This window comes from Hordeum vulgare, chromosome 7H (assembly GCF_904849725.1).
Source record: "Hordeum vulgare subsp. vulgare chromosome 7H, MorexV3_pseudomolecules_assembly, whole genome shotgun sequence".
Lineage (NCBI taxonomy): Eukaryota > Viridiplantae > Streptophyta > Magnoliopsida > Poales > Poaceae > Hordeum > Hordeum vulgare.
The window spans coordinates 108,321,128-108,334,383 of record NC_058524.1 but is presented as its reverse complement, the minus strand read 5'-3'; the positions used below and the strand labels follow the sequence as shown (position 1 = coordinate 108,334,383).

Below are 13,256 nucleotides of genomic sequence, written 5' to 3'. Positions count from 1 at the left end.
TTGACTATGATGAGACTTTCTCACTCGTAGCGATGCTGAAAGTCTGTTAGAATTATGTTAGTAGTTGCTGCATTATTTATGAAATATTTCACATAGGATGTCAAAACATTGTTTCCTCGACGGTTTCCTTGAGCAAACTTTGTATGTGATACAACCAGGAGGTTTTGTCGATCCTAAAGATACTAGCAAGTATGCAAGCTCCAGCGATCCTTCAATGGACTGGTGCAAGCATCTCGGAGTTGGAATATACACTTTGATGAGATGATCAAAGATTTTGGGTTTGTACAAGGTTTATGAGAAACTTGTATTTCCAAAGAAGTGAGTGGGAGCACTATAGAATTTCTGATAAGTATATGTGGTTGACATATTGTGGATCAGAAGTAATATAGAATTTCTGTAAAGCATACAAGGTTGTTTGAAAGGAGTTTTCAAAGGAGTACCTGGATTGCGCTACTTGAACGTTGAGCATCAAAGATCTATGGAGATAGATCGAAAGCGCTTAATGGAAGTTTCAACAAGATGCATGCCTTGACAAGTTTTTGAAGGAGTTCAAGATAGATCAGCAAAGAAGGAGTTCTTGGTTGCGTTGTGAGGTGTGAATTTGAGTAAGACTCAAAACCCGACCACGGCAGAATAAAGAGAATAGACGAAGGTCGTCTTCTATGCCTTAGCCGTAGACTCTAAAGTATGGCATGCTGAGTACCGCACCTGATGTGTGCCTTGCAGCAAGTCTGTTAAGAGGTACACAGAGTGATCCAGGATTGAATCACTGATCAGCGATCAAAGTTATCCTTAGTAACTAAATACACTAAGGAATTTTTCTCGATTATGGAGGTGGTTAAAGAGTTTGTCGTAAAGGGTTACGTCGATGCAAGCTTTGACACTAATCCGAATAACTATGAGTAGTGAAACGGATTTGTATAGTGGAGTAGATATTTGGAGCATTTCCGAATAGCACGTAGTAGCAGCATCTATAAGATGACATAAAGATTTGTAAAGAACGCACGGATCTGAAAGTTTCAGAACGGTTGACTAAAACCTCTCTCACGAGCAAGACGTGATCAGACCCCAGAACTATATGGGTGTTGGATTCGTTGAAATCACATGGTGATGTGAACTAGATTATTGACTCTAGTGCAAGTGGGAGACTGTTGGAAATATGCCCTAGAGGCAATAATAATTAGTTATTATTATATTTCTTTGTTCATGATAATCGTTTATTATCCATGCTATAATTGTATTTATTGTAAACACAATACTTGTGTGGATACATAGACAAAACACTGTCCCTAGTAAGCCTCTAGTTGACTAGCTCGTTGATCAAAGATGGTCAAGGTTTCCTGGCCATAGGCAAGTGTTGTTACTTGATAACGGGATCACATCATTAGGAGAATCATGTCATGGACTAGACCCAAACTAATAGACGTAGCATGTACATCGTGTCATTTTGTTGCTACTGTTTTCTGCGTCTCAAGTATTTGTTTCTATGACCATGAGATCATATAACTCACTGACACCGGAGGAATGCTTTGTGTGTATCAAACGTCGCAACGTAACTGGGTGACTATAAAGATGCTCTACAGGTATCTCCGAAGGTGTTCGTTGAGTTATTATGGATCGAGACTGGGATTTGTCACTCCGTGTGACAGAGAGGTATCTCGGGGCCCACTCGGTAATACAACATGACACACAAGCCTTGCAAGCAGTGTGACTTAGTGTAAGTTGCGGGATCTTGTATTACGGAACGAGTAAAGAGACTTGCCGGTAAACGATATTGAAATAAGTATGCGGAGACTAACGATCGAATCTCGGGCAAGTAACATACCGAAGGACAAAGGGAATGACATACGGGATTATATGAATCCTTGGCACTGAGGTTCAAACGATAAGATCTTCGTAGAATATGTAGGATCCAATATGGGCATCCATGTCCCGCTATTGGATATTGACCGATGAGTCACTCGGGTCATGTCTACATAGTTCTCGAACCCGCAGGGTCTGCACACTTAAGGTTCGACGTTGTTTTATGCGTATTTGAGTTATACGGTTGGTTACCGAATGTTGTTCGGAGTCTCGGATGAGATCACGGACGTCACGAGGGTTTCCGGAATGGTCCGGAAACGAAGATTGATATATAGGATGACCTCATTTGATTACCGGAAGGTTTTCGGAGTTACCGGGAATGTACCGGGAATGACGAATGGGTTCCGGGTGTTCACGGGGGGGGCAACCCACCCCGGGGAAGCCCGTAGGCCTTGGGGGTGGCACACCAGCCCTTAGTGGGCTTGTGGGACAGCCCAAGAAGGCCCTATGCGCCATAGGAAGAAAATCAAAGAGAAAAGGAAAAAAAAGGAGGTGGGAAAGGGGAGAAGGACTCCACCTTCCAAACCTATTTGGATTCGGTTTGGAAGGGGAGGACTCCCCCCCTTGGCTCGGCCGACCCCCTTGGGGCTCCTTGAGCCTCAAGGCAAGGCCCCCCCTCTCCCACCTATATATACGGAGGTTTTAGGACTGATTTGAGACAACTTTGCCACGGCCGCCCGACCACATACCTCCACGGTTTTACCTCTAGATCGCGTTTCTGCGGAGCTCGGGCGGAACCCTGCTGAGATTAGATCACCACCAACCTCCGGAGCGCCGTCACGCTGCCGGAGAACTCATCTACCTCTCCGTCTCTCTTACTGGATCAAGAAGGCCGAGATCATCGTCGAGCTGTACGTGTGCTGAACGCGGAGCTGCTGTCCGTTTGGCACTAGATCGTGGGACGGATCGCGGGACGGTTCGCGGGGCGGATCGAAGGATGTGAGGACGTTCCACTACATCAACCGCGTTCACTAACGCTTCTGCTGTGCGATCTACAAGGGTACGTAGATCGGAAATCCCCTCTCGTAGATGGACATCACCATGATAGGTCTTCGTGCGCGTAGGAAAATTTTTGTTTCCCATGCGACGTTCCCCAACAGGGAGCACTTGTTCTTGCCTGGGCAGCAGCTGGAGGAGGATCACTTGTTCTTGCCTGGGCAGCAGGTGGAGGAGGTGCAACTGCTCTTGCTTGGGCAGTAGCTGGAGGGGGAGCACTTGTTCTTGCCTGGGCAGCAGCTGGAGGAGGTGCAGTTGCTCTTGCTTGGGCAGCAGCTGGAGGATGTGCACTTGCTCCAGGATGCTACAAGTCATGATAAATAGCATGTTAAATTGTATGTTAAAGTGCATAGACTGAATGAAAATCACTACAAATCTTGTTGAAATTACCTCTGATGCATTTCTCTTCTTGACTCTGTTCTTGCAACTTCCCTTGTTGTGTCCAGGAGTATGGCAGAGTGAGCAAGTAATTATAGTGCCATGCTTGCTCATTTTGTTGGTAGGCTTAGGTTTCTCAGACTCTTCCCTCCGCCTGTCATTCTTCTTTGGCCTGCCTGGCATTCTTTTATTGACAAAATCTGGAGCTTCAGGCCTAGGCTTGTTAGAAATTGGCCACATTTCTTCACCCTCTACTGGCTCTAAACAATGCTCATATATTTTGTTGAAGGTATCAACAAAGTAACAAGGAGCAATAAAATCTTCCACTTTCTTTCTACACTTGTATATAGCAGTGATTGCATGAGAGCATGGGAGACCAGATAACTGAAAGTAACCACATGAGCAAGTTCTGCTGTCAAGGCTGACTGTGTACTGCCTTTTTCTTCCAGTTAGTAATTTCACTTCAAAGCCATCTTTGCCATTCCAGAGCACCTCCATGAACTGTGTCCTTGCTATGCTGCTCTTCAACTTGTTAAATATGCTTGGACATATTTTCCCATTAAACCTTGCACCTTTCTCCCTTTGTTCCTGGATTCTAGCTAATATTTTCTTTCTGATCTTCTCTTGCATTGAGATTAAGGGATAAAACCTTGCATCAATAATGGCATGATTGAAAGATTCACACAAGTTATTGTCAACAGATTCACAGAAGGAACCAACTGCAAAAAATGCTCTTGCCCAGTGTTCTGGCTGTGTGTTCATTATATCTTGTGCACCCTCTCGTGTTTCTTGTGCTAGCTTAGCTTTGTAGTAGTTAAAATCTTGTTTGTTAGATGCTTTGGCCACTGCCCAGAATTTTTTCTGCCATTCATGTGCCCTATGCTTCTTCCTCCAATTGGCATAGATATGTCTAGCACATTGCCTATGCTCTGCTTTTGGCAGATAATCCTTCATGGCATTAATCAAACCCTTTTGCTGATCAGAAATGAAGACCGAGCCATCTCCATTATTGTTAATGTCAAGATCCTTGATAAGCAAGCCAACAAACCACTTCCAACTCTCATTTGTTTCCTGCTCAACAACTGCCCAAGCCACTGGATACATTTGGTTATTGGCATCTCTGGCAATGGCACACAACAACTCTCCCTTCACTGCTCCTTTGAAAAAACAGCCATCTAACCCTATTACTTTCCTACAGCCAGACTTGAATCCTAATTTCAAAGCATTGAAGCACACATAAAAGCTTTGGAAAACATTTTGCACCTTGTTGGGAGGATCCAAACACACTGCAACTGTGCTTCCTGCTACCACTTGCTCTGCTTCCACTTGCTCTGCTTGCACTTCCTGTGCTTCCATTTGCTTCCTTCTTCCATGAACTTGCTTAACTGGGCTGCAAATTAGTTGAGTGATGACACCACTATCATCAGGAACCATAACAAGGTCCACCTCATCATCTGGAATATCAGTTGGTTCTGCACTGATGACAATGTCAGGTTCATCATCATCATCAATTAACTGCATTATCTCATCCTTTTCAAAATCACTACCACTGGAGCTATGATCACTGTCCTGCTCTCCATGGTACTCAACATATATGTCAGCTACTCCTCCCACATCAGTGTACTCTCCCATCTGGACACATTTACCATCATCATTCAGAAACATCAAGCCCTCTGCCATTGATTTCCCAGGTACCAGAAAATAAAATTTCATTGATTCCTTCAACTGAATGTGATCTTTCAGAAACCCTTTCACCTCCTGCAGGGACAACTTATCCCTCTCAATCTCCGACATCTCATCATCCCCCCCCCCCAACATATTGCAGATTTGGACCGATTTTGACGAACTCGACACCAAAATGGAATCTCACGTTCAGTATCTCTGTAGGATCCATGCTGAAACCGAAAAAACAGAACTATATCACTTGCCCGCACTACCACGAACAATTCGAATGCAAAAAACTAACCCTACTCACATAAAAGTCCTCACTTTCCCTCTTCAAAATACTGCAAAAACCCTAACTCGCAAAAGGTCCAAAAAACTGTGCGCAGAGGGGAAGGACGTCGCGCACATACCTTAGACCGTCGCTCGCCGTCGCGCGCCGGCTAGATCGTCGCCGCTGCCGTCGATCACCCACCTGCCGTCACTAATGTCGCGGGAGCAGAGAGGAAACAGGGGAACGACTCCTCAGCTGGTTCGTTGGTGGATGGGCTTTAGCAGTGGGTCGGGCCACCTTTCATCGACATCTTCCCTTAGTCCCTTTGTTTTCACCAGAAAAAAAACAGCAATCCCGGCTAACTCTAGCCACGTCAGCAATCACTGTTTGGAAAGGCTCTCACGGTTCGTATTAGACCAGGATTAGATAGTTGAGAGTGCCAATTTCGAAGATTATGACTTGAGGGTTCGATTTAGCCAGGGTCCACGAGTTCAAGATTCGTTTTGGACTTTTTCCGGCAGCAGACGAACGCTTGTACTTACATGCCGGTGGGCGATGGCGACGTAACACGCTGGGGGTTAATCTGCCCATACGGGCAAGTGGGGAAGAGTAGTAGCCAAGTCATCGCACATGTGAACCAAAGACCATGGTTTGGTCAGAAAAAGTAAAAGACCATGGATTTGTCATTGTCATCAATAAAAGAAGCAAAGGCAAGCCAATTCGCCATGATTCGAAACAGCGACAGCAATAATTTCTCATCATAATTCAGAATTTTGACTCCAACAACAGCTACACATTTACATGGACCATAAATTACTTAGGCTACATATACTACGACGCATCATGAACACGAATCAGAGGGTATGCGTGAACAGGAATCAGAGCGTAAGCGTAAGACGGTTACAGGAGAACCCGTCGCCGTCGGGCCGGCTGTAGGGGACGGCGCGCCTCCCCTTGCGCTTCTCCATGAACCGCTGCAGCGACGCCTTCCTCGCCATGGGCAGGTCGCCGTCCCCTCGCGGTCTGCCTGAGACGGCAGCGACACGGAGCACATCGGCGGCCCTGTCGGCCGGGACCTCGTCCAGAACCAGCACCTGCCCGCCGTAGAAGATGGTCATCTGCGCGTGCGCCGGTGCAGAGCCCACCGCGTGCTCATCTTGCGCGGGCACTTCCGCTCCGGGCATGAGGGGGAGGACCACCGTGGCCGCCGGCCGCTGCTCTGCCGCCTTGATACAGCGGCTGAGAACGCCGCACGCTGCGGCGAACCGTCGGCTTTGAGCGCATCCTGTCGCCGCCATTCTTGCCGCTTGATCGAGATCGACCGACCCCCGTGTACGCTCTGCAGGCCTCGCGAACTCGCAGTGCCGCGGTGCGGATGGGAAGCTCTGGCCTTGATCGGGTGTTGTGTTGGTTGGAGCAGGGAAGGATGGATTAGAGGCGGTGAGACGGGTTTTGATTTATAGGATCGCACGGCCGCACCGTGTGCTGTGGGCTGTTGCTCTCAAAGGTGGGGGCGTGGTGGGGTGTTTCTTCCTGACGGGGTCTGGCATGAAGAACACGTGCTGGTCGAGGGACAGCACCATAATTTCTACGTGGTGGCTGGTACTCCACTCATGCCGCACGTTAACTTGTTGGAGTGGGTCCCCCTCCCGCTGCCGATTCCGTGCGGCGATCATCCGGAGAAAAATCTTGAACACCTGTAATCTTTTTTTCTTTGCAGCGTAATACGGGGTCTTATAATAAAATCATGTTATTACAAGGCACGTCAACACCAATCTTACAAGACTGAAAAAATAGAAAAATCTCATGTAAAATATTATTGCATGTTCCTCTCCTTTAACACCGTCAAAGTGGCAAAAAAAAGCCAGACCACCTCTTAACCGAACTCGACACGGCTTCATCGCTGAACAGCAGCTTTACGGACCTTTAAAGCTGTTTATGAAAAGCAAAAACGTTGTCGTTGAAAGAATCAGACTGGGGCAACATGTCCCTGGACACGTCATCATACTCTAGATCCGACGCCCAATCGAATTTGGCAAATATAACTCCTTGCACACATGTGAACACGTTTGTACATGTTGGTGGACAATGATCGATCAACCTCAAATAGTAGATTCTATAACCGGATACATCAATTTAAAAATCTCGAATTAATACTATTACATTCAACATAAAACGATATATAAGCCGAGCTCGTCCGCCTCCCGCCGTGTCCATGTCCAGTGGCCGCCTGCACTACTAGAGTGTTGGTCCGGTCACATGCGAGGTAGAGTAGGACATGGGACACTGGCCGGCTCACGGGAGTCGAGCCCTCATCCTCTCCCGTGCCCTACTCTTCCTCGTCGGAGCCCGCAATCCGGACGGTGCCAGTGGACGTGCGATCGATGATGATCCCTTCTCGGAGGAGTTGACGTTCACCACGACGCAGTTGCGACACCCGCATTGGTTCATCATAACGGATGCCGGAGAATGCGACTCCGTCTCGCCAGCGTCCACTTCCGCAAGGGCTTCTGCCGCCTCCTGCGCCCCCAGCCTCACATGATGGACACGCCACGCCATGTTTACGTTGAAGGAAGCCCATGGTGCGTCCTCCAGCTCGGCGCACCAACGATGGGGTTGCGCGTCTCACACTGTGTTCGGACGCGAGATGGACCACAACATCTCCAGAAAGGCAAGGACGATGGACCCATGCACATATTGGGCTGACACAATGGATTCCTTACGAAGGGATTTCGAGAGCTGTTGTCGGGCGGCCACCACCCAAGAGTGACGGAGCAAAAGCCCGACGACCATCTTCTCCTCGGGCCGCGAAGGATGACCTCATGGTTGACGAATATGGAGGTGTAGGATTCGGGTCCGCTGCCAGCCATGCTGGAGAAGGCAGAAGATCGTTGGACGGAAGTTTGTATGGCAGAGTAGAGCGGAGGTGAGTGGAATGGAGTGCCTAGGGTCTGGTCTGGGGAGGTTATCAGAACGAATATATGTGGGATTAGGTGAGCCAGGGTGGGTCGAGTCCGCATGGCGTACGAGCCCGGTCAACCACCACCACCACCACTGATGTCTGTTTGGTTGGTCGAAATAGATAGCATGGCCCCTTCCCTCACCCTGTCATCTACCATTGTCGGATTTTCATTGCAGTAAATTACCCAAGCACCGTCGCCGGACATCCGAGCTCCTCCTCTAACGAGTACAATGGCCTTCGGGTTGGCCACCGCCTTTCCCACAGCGGCCCGCCGCCCTGGCGTCGCACCGGCCGGAGCCAAACGAGTTCGAAAGCTCACGGCGGCGGCATCGGTGCTCACCGAGGCAACCGTGAAGAAGAAGATGAAGAAGGCCAAAGGGGCACCTTGTCCTAGGTTGGCGCCTCGTGCTGCAACTTTGACGGCCCCTACAGCCAGTGCTTCGGCTCGGGCGGTGCCAACAGCCGGCAAGAAGAAGCGCGGCCACCAAGTGCTTGATGAAATGCCTACAAGGTAAAACTAGAACCTCGCGTCTTGTTGGTATTCGATAGTGATTGTTGGTGGCTGTTACTGATTGTTCATAGTGTTTGATCTGTTTATTGTAGTGCGCAGATGAACACAGCCAAATTCCTCGCCTCCTTGCAGTCCTCGTCTGTCGTTGGACTTGATGAGCTCAACTACGACTCATTTTGGGATCATTCGATGGCCAGCCAAGACATGGGTCAAGAGGTGAACGCAGAGGAGGTGGTGGTCGAGGATGGCTATTCCGAGGAGGAGGTGGCCGAGGAAGAGGAGGTTGTGGAGGTGACCGAAGCAAGCACGAAGGTGCCAAAGTGCCGCACCCAAAACTACAACCAAATTGAGGATATTAATCTTTGCGATGCTTGGTGTGCGATCTCCATGGATGCAACGATGGGAACGGATCAAATCAAAATCATGTTTTGGGTGAGAATTATCTAGCACCACAACAACTTTGTCGACATGCGATCCAGCCGTACGCAAGGTTCTATTGTGCATCATTGGAGCACAATTTATGACCAATGCAATCGATGGTTTGGTTGCATCAACCAAGTGAATAATGCACCACCAAGCGGTGTGCAAGTGGCATAGTATAGCCCCTATATCCAAAAACTAATCAAACATAGGAACACCAAGTTCGGTCACAGGTCCTTCACGTTGCATCATTGCTACAAAGAACTATGCGAGAACGAGAAGTAGATCCAACGAATATCGGAAACCACTCCAAACAGATCAAGGTTGAGCATATTCATTGAGGAGGATGACGAGGTTGATCAAGATGGCAACAATAGACGGGAAGGAAACAATATTGCAAAAGTAAGTAAGAAGGTAAATGCATCCGGTGGCACTTACAAACAAGAACTTGTTGAAGTGATCGATACCAATAAGGTGTTTGCGGCCAAACGTAAAGAAGAGAAGATGGCGATGTAGAATGTGCTGAAGATGTTGGAGGATGAGAAATGAATGGACGGGTTGGCAGCCGAAGAGAGAAAGTTGAAGGCCGAGGAGTATAGTCTTGCACTTGAGGAGGAGAGGATTCGTGATGCCAAGAAGGCCGAAGAACATGTTATTGTTGGAAATATGCCCTAGAGGCAATAATGAAATGGTTATTATCATATTTCCTTGTTTATGATAATCGTCTATTGTTCATGCTATAATTGTATTAACAGGAAACAGTAATACATGTGTGAATAAATAGATCACAATGTGTCCCTAGCAAGCCTCTGGTTGGCTAGCTCGTTAGTCAATAGATAATCATGGTTTCCTGGTCATGGGCATTAAATGTCATTGATAACGGGATCACATCATTGGGAGAATGATGTGATGGACAAGACCCAATCCTAAGCATAGCACTAGATCGTATTGTTCGTATGTTAAAGATTTTCTAACGTCAAGTGTCTTTACCTTCGACCGTGAGATTGTGCAACTCTCGGATACCGTAGGAGTGCTTTGGGTGTATCAAACGTCACAACGTAACTTGGTGACTATAAAGGTGCACTACGGGTACCTCTGAAAGTGTCTGTTAGGTTGGTACGAATCGAGATCGGAATTTGTCACTCCGCGTGACGGAGAGGTATCTCTGGGCCCACTCGGTAGAACATCATCATGAGCTCAATGTGACTAAGGAGTTAGTCACACGATGACGTGCTACAGAATGAGTAAAGAGACTTACCGGTAACGAGATTGAACAAGGTATAGGTATACCGACGATCGAATCTCGGGCAAGTTCTATACCGACAGACAAAGGGAATTGTATACGGGATTGATTGAATCGTTGACGTCGTGGTTCATCCGATGAGATCATCGTGCAGCAACTGGGAGCCATCATGGGTATCCAGATCCCGCTGATGGTTATTGGCCGGAGAGGTGTCTCGGTCATGTGCGCCTCTCTGCCGAACCCGTAGGGTCTACACACTTAAGGTTCGATGATGCTAGGGTTATAGGGAATTGTTATACGAGGTTAAAGAAAGTTGATCAGAGTCCCGGATGAGATCCCGGACGTCACGAGGAGCTCCGGAATGGTCCGGATGTAAAGATTGATATATAGGATGGATGGTTTTGGACACCGGAAATGTTTCGGGCGTCACCGGTAGTGTACCGGGACCACCGGAAATGGTCCCGGGGGTCCACCGGGAGGGGCCACCAGCCCCAAGAGGTAGCATGGGCGAAAAGAGGGAGGGCAACCAGACCAAGTGGGCTGGTGCGCCTCCCACAAAGAGGCCCAAGGAGTAGGAGTTGGAGAGGGGGGGAACCCTAGGCGCTGGTGGGCCTAAGGCCCACCTAGGGGTGCGCCACCCCCTCCCCCTGCCCTGGCCGCCGCACCTCCCATCTGGGGGGCTGCCGCACCACCTAGGATGGGAACCCTAGGGGGGCACCCCCCCCTCCCCTCCTCCTATATATAGTGGGGGTTTGGGGGCTGTTTTACACACAGTTTTCCCTATCCCTCGGTGTAGCCCTGCCCCCCTCCTTCCTCCTCTCCCACGGTGCTTCGCGAAGCCCTGCCGGGAGATCTCGTCTCTCCATCGACACCACGCCATCGTGCTACCGGAGATCTTCCCCAACCTCTTCCTCCTCCTTGTTGGATAAAGGTGCGGGAGACGTCAACGGGCTGCACGTGTGTTGAACGCGGAGGTGCCGTGGTTCGGCACTAGATCAGAATCACACCGCGATCTGAATCGCCGCGAGTACGACTCCATCAATCGCGTTCTAGCAACGCTTCCGCTTAGCGATCTTCAAAGGTATGAAGATGCACTCACCCCTCTCTCGTAGCTGGTCTCTCCATAGGAAGATCTGAATATGGCATAGGAAAATTTTGAATTTATGCTACGTTACCCAAGCAAATTGAAGGCACATAGCACACAAGCAAAGGAAAGGCAGACAAAAAAGGCAAATATTTTTGTAAATTTTTGTTTTTCAGAAGTGGGGGATAGGAAAACGAGAGGCAAAAGGCAAAAAAGTAAATGCAAGAGCTGAGTTTGCGACAGTTACTTGGATAAGCTTCACTTAGAATAGTCCCCGATGCCAGAAATTGACACGTTGAAGGAAGACTATTATTGACTTGATACTCCCCGGCAACGGCGCCAGAAATTCTTCTTGCTACCTCTTGAGCTTGCGTTGGTTTTTCCCTTGAGGTGGAAAGGGTAATGCAGCACAGTAGCATTAAGTATTTCCCTCAGTTTGAGAACCAAGGTATCAATCCAGTGGGAGTATCAAGACAAGTCACCAATGTACATGCGCAAAAACAAACAAACTTGCTCCCAACGCTATAAAGGGGTTGTCAATCCCTTCACGATTAATTGAAAGGTGAGATCTGAAGGTGGAAAGTGCAACAAAGTAAAACTGTAGAGCTGAAAATATGATATGAAGTAGACCCGGGGGCCATAGTGTTCACTAGAGGCTTCTCTCATGATAGCAAGTATTACGGTGGGTGAACGAATTACCGTCGAGCAATTGATAGAATCGCACAAAGTCATGATGATATCTAAGGCAATGATCATACATATAGGCATCACGTCCGAGACAAGTAGACCGATACTTTCTGCATCTACTACTATTACTCCACACATCAACCGCTATCCAGCATGCATCTAGTGTATTAAGTACATAACAAACGGAGTAACGCCTTAAGCAAGATGACATGATGTAGAGGGATAAATTCATGCAATAGATATAAACCCCATCTTTTTACCCTTGATGGCAACAACATGATGCGTGCCTCGCTACCCCTTCTGTCACTAGGTGAGGACACCGCACGGTATGAACCCAAAACCAAGCGCTTCTCCCATTGCAAGAATTATAGATCAAGTTGGCCAAACGAAACCCACAACTCGAATAGAATTACAAGGATACGAAATCATGCATATAAGAGATCAGAGGAGACTCAAATAATAATCATAGATAATCTGATCATAAATCCACAATTCATCAGATCTCGACAAACACACCGCAAAAGAAGGTTACATCGGATAGATCTCCATGAAGATCATGGAGAACTTTGTATTGAAGATCCAAGAGAGATAAGAAGCCATCTAGCTACTAGCTATGGACCCGAAGGTCTGTGGTGAACTACTCACGCATCATCGTAGAGGCAACGGTGTTAATGAAGAAGCCCTCCGTGTCCGAATCCCCCCTCCGGTAGGGCACCAGAACGTGCCCCAGATGGGATCTTGCGGAGACAGAAGCTTGCAGCGGTGGAAAAGTATTTTCGTGGCTCTCTCTGGCGTTTCTGGATTTTTGGAGAATTTATAGGCGGAAGAAGTAGGGCAGAGGAGCCATGGGGAGACCACAAGCCTGCTAGGCCCCCCAGGCCGGGCCTAGTGGGCTTGTGACCTCCTCGGAAGTCCTTTGCCTTGGTTCTTAAGTTTCCTACGTATCTTCTGTTATGGAAAAAATCATTTCGCTGGTTTTATTCCGTTTGGACTCCGTTTAATATTCTCCGCTGAAAAAGGTAAAAAGACACGGAAAAAACAGAAACTGGCACTTGGCACTGGGTTAATAGGTTAGTCCCAAAAAAGATATAAAATAGCATATTCATGCATACAAAACATCCAAAGTTGACAAGATAATAGCATGGAACCATCAAAAATTATAGATACGTTGGAGAC

General features: G+C 47.9%; 1 protein-coding gene across 1 annotated transcript; it reads right to left on the bottom strand.

The window, feature by feature from the left end:
- Window positions 1-5,917: 5,917 nt before the first annotated feature.
- Window positions 5,918-6,627, bottom strand: LOC123410896 (protein TIFY 11e-like). The gene has a single exon (XM_045103824.1). The coding sequence runs from the start codon at window positions 6,469-6,471 to the stop codon at window positions 6,052-6,054; it is 420 nt and encodes a 139-aa protein (XP_044959759.1). The 5' UTR covers window positions 6,472-6,627; the 3' UTR covers window positions 5,918-6,051.
- Between the last annotated feature and the right edge of the window lie 6,629 nt (window positions 6,628-13,256).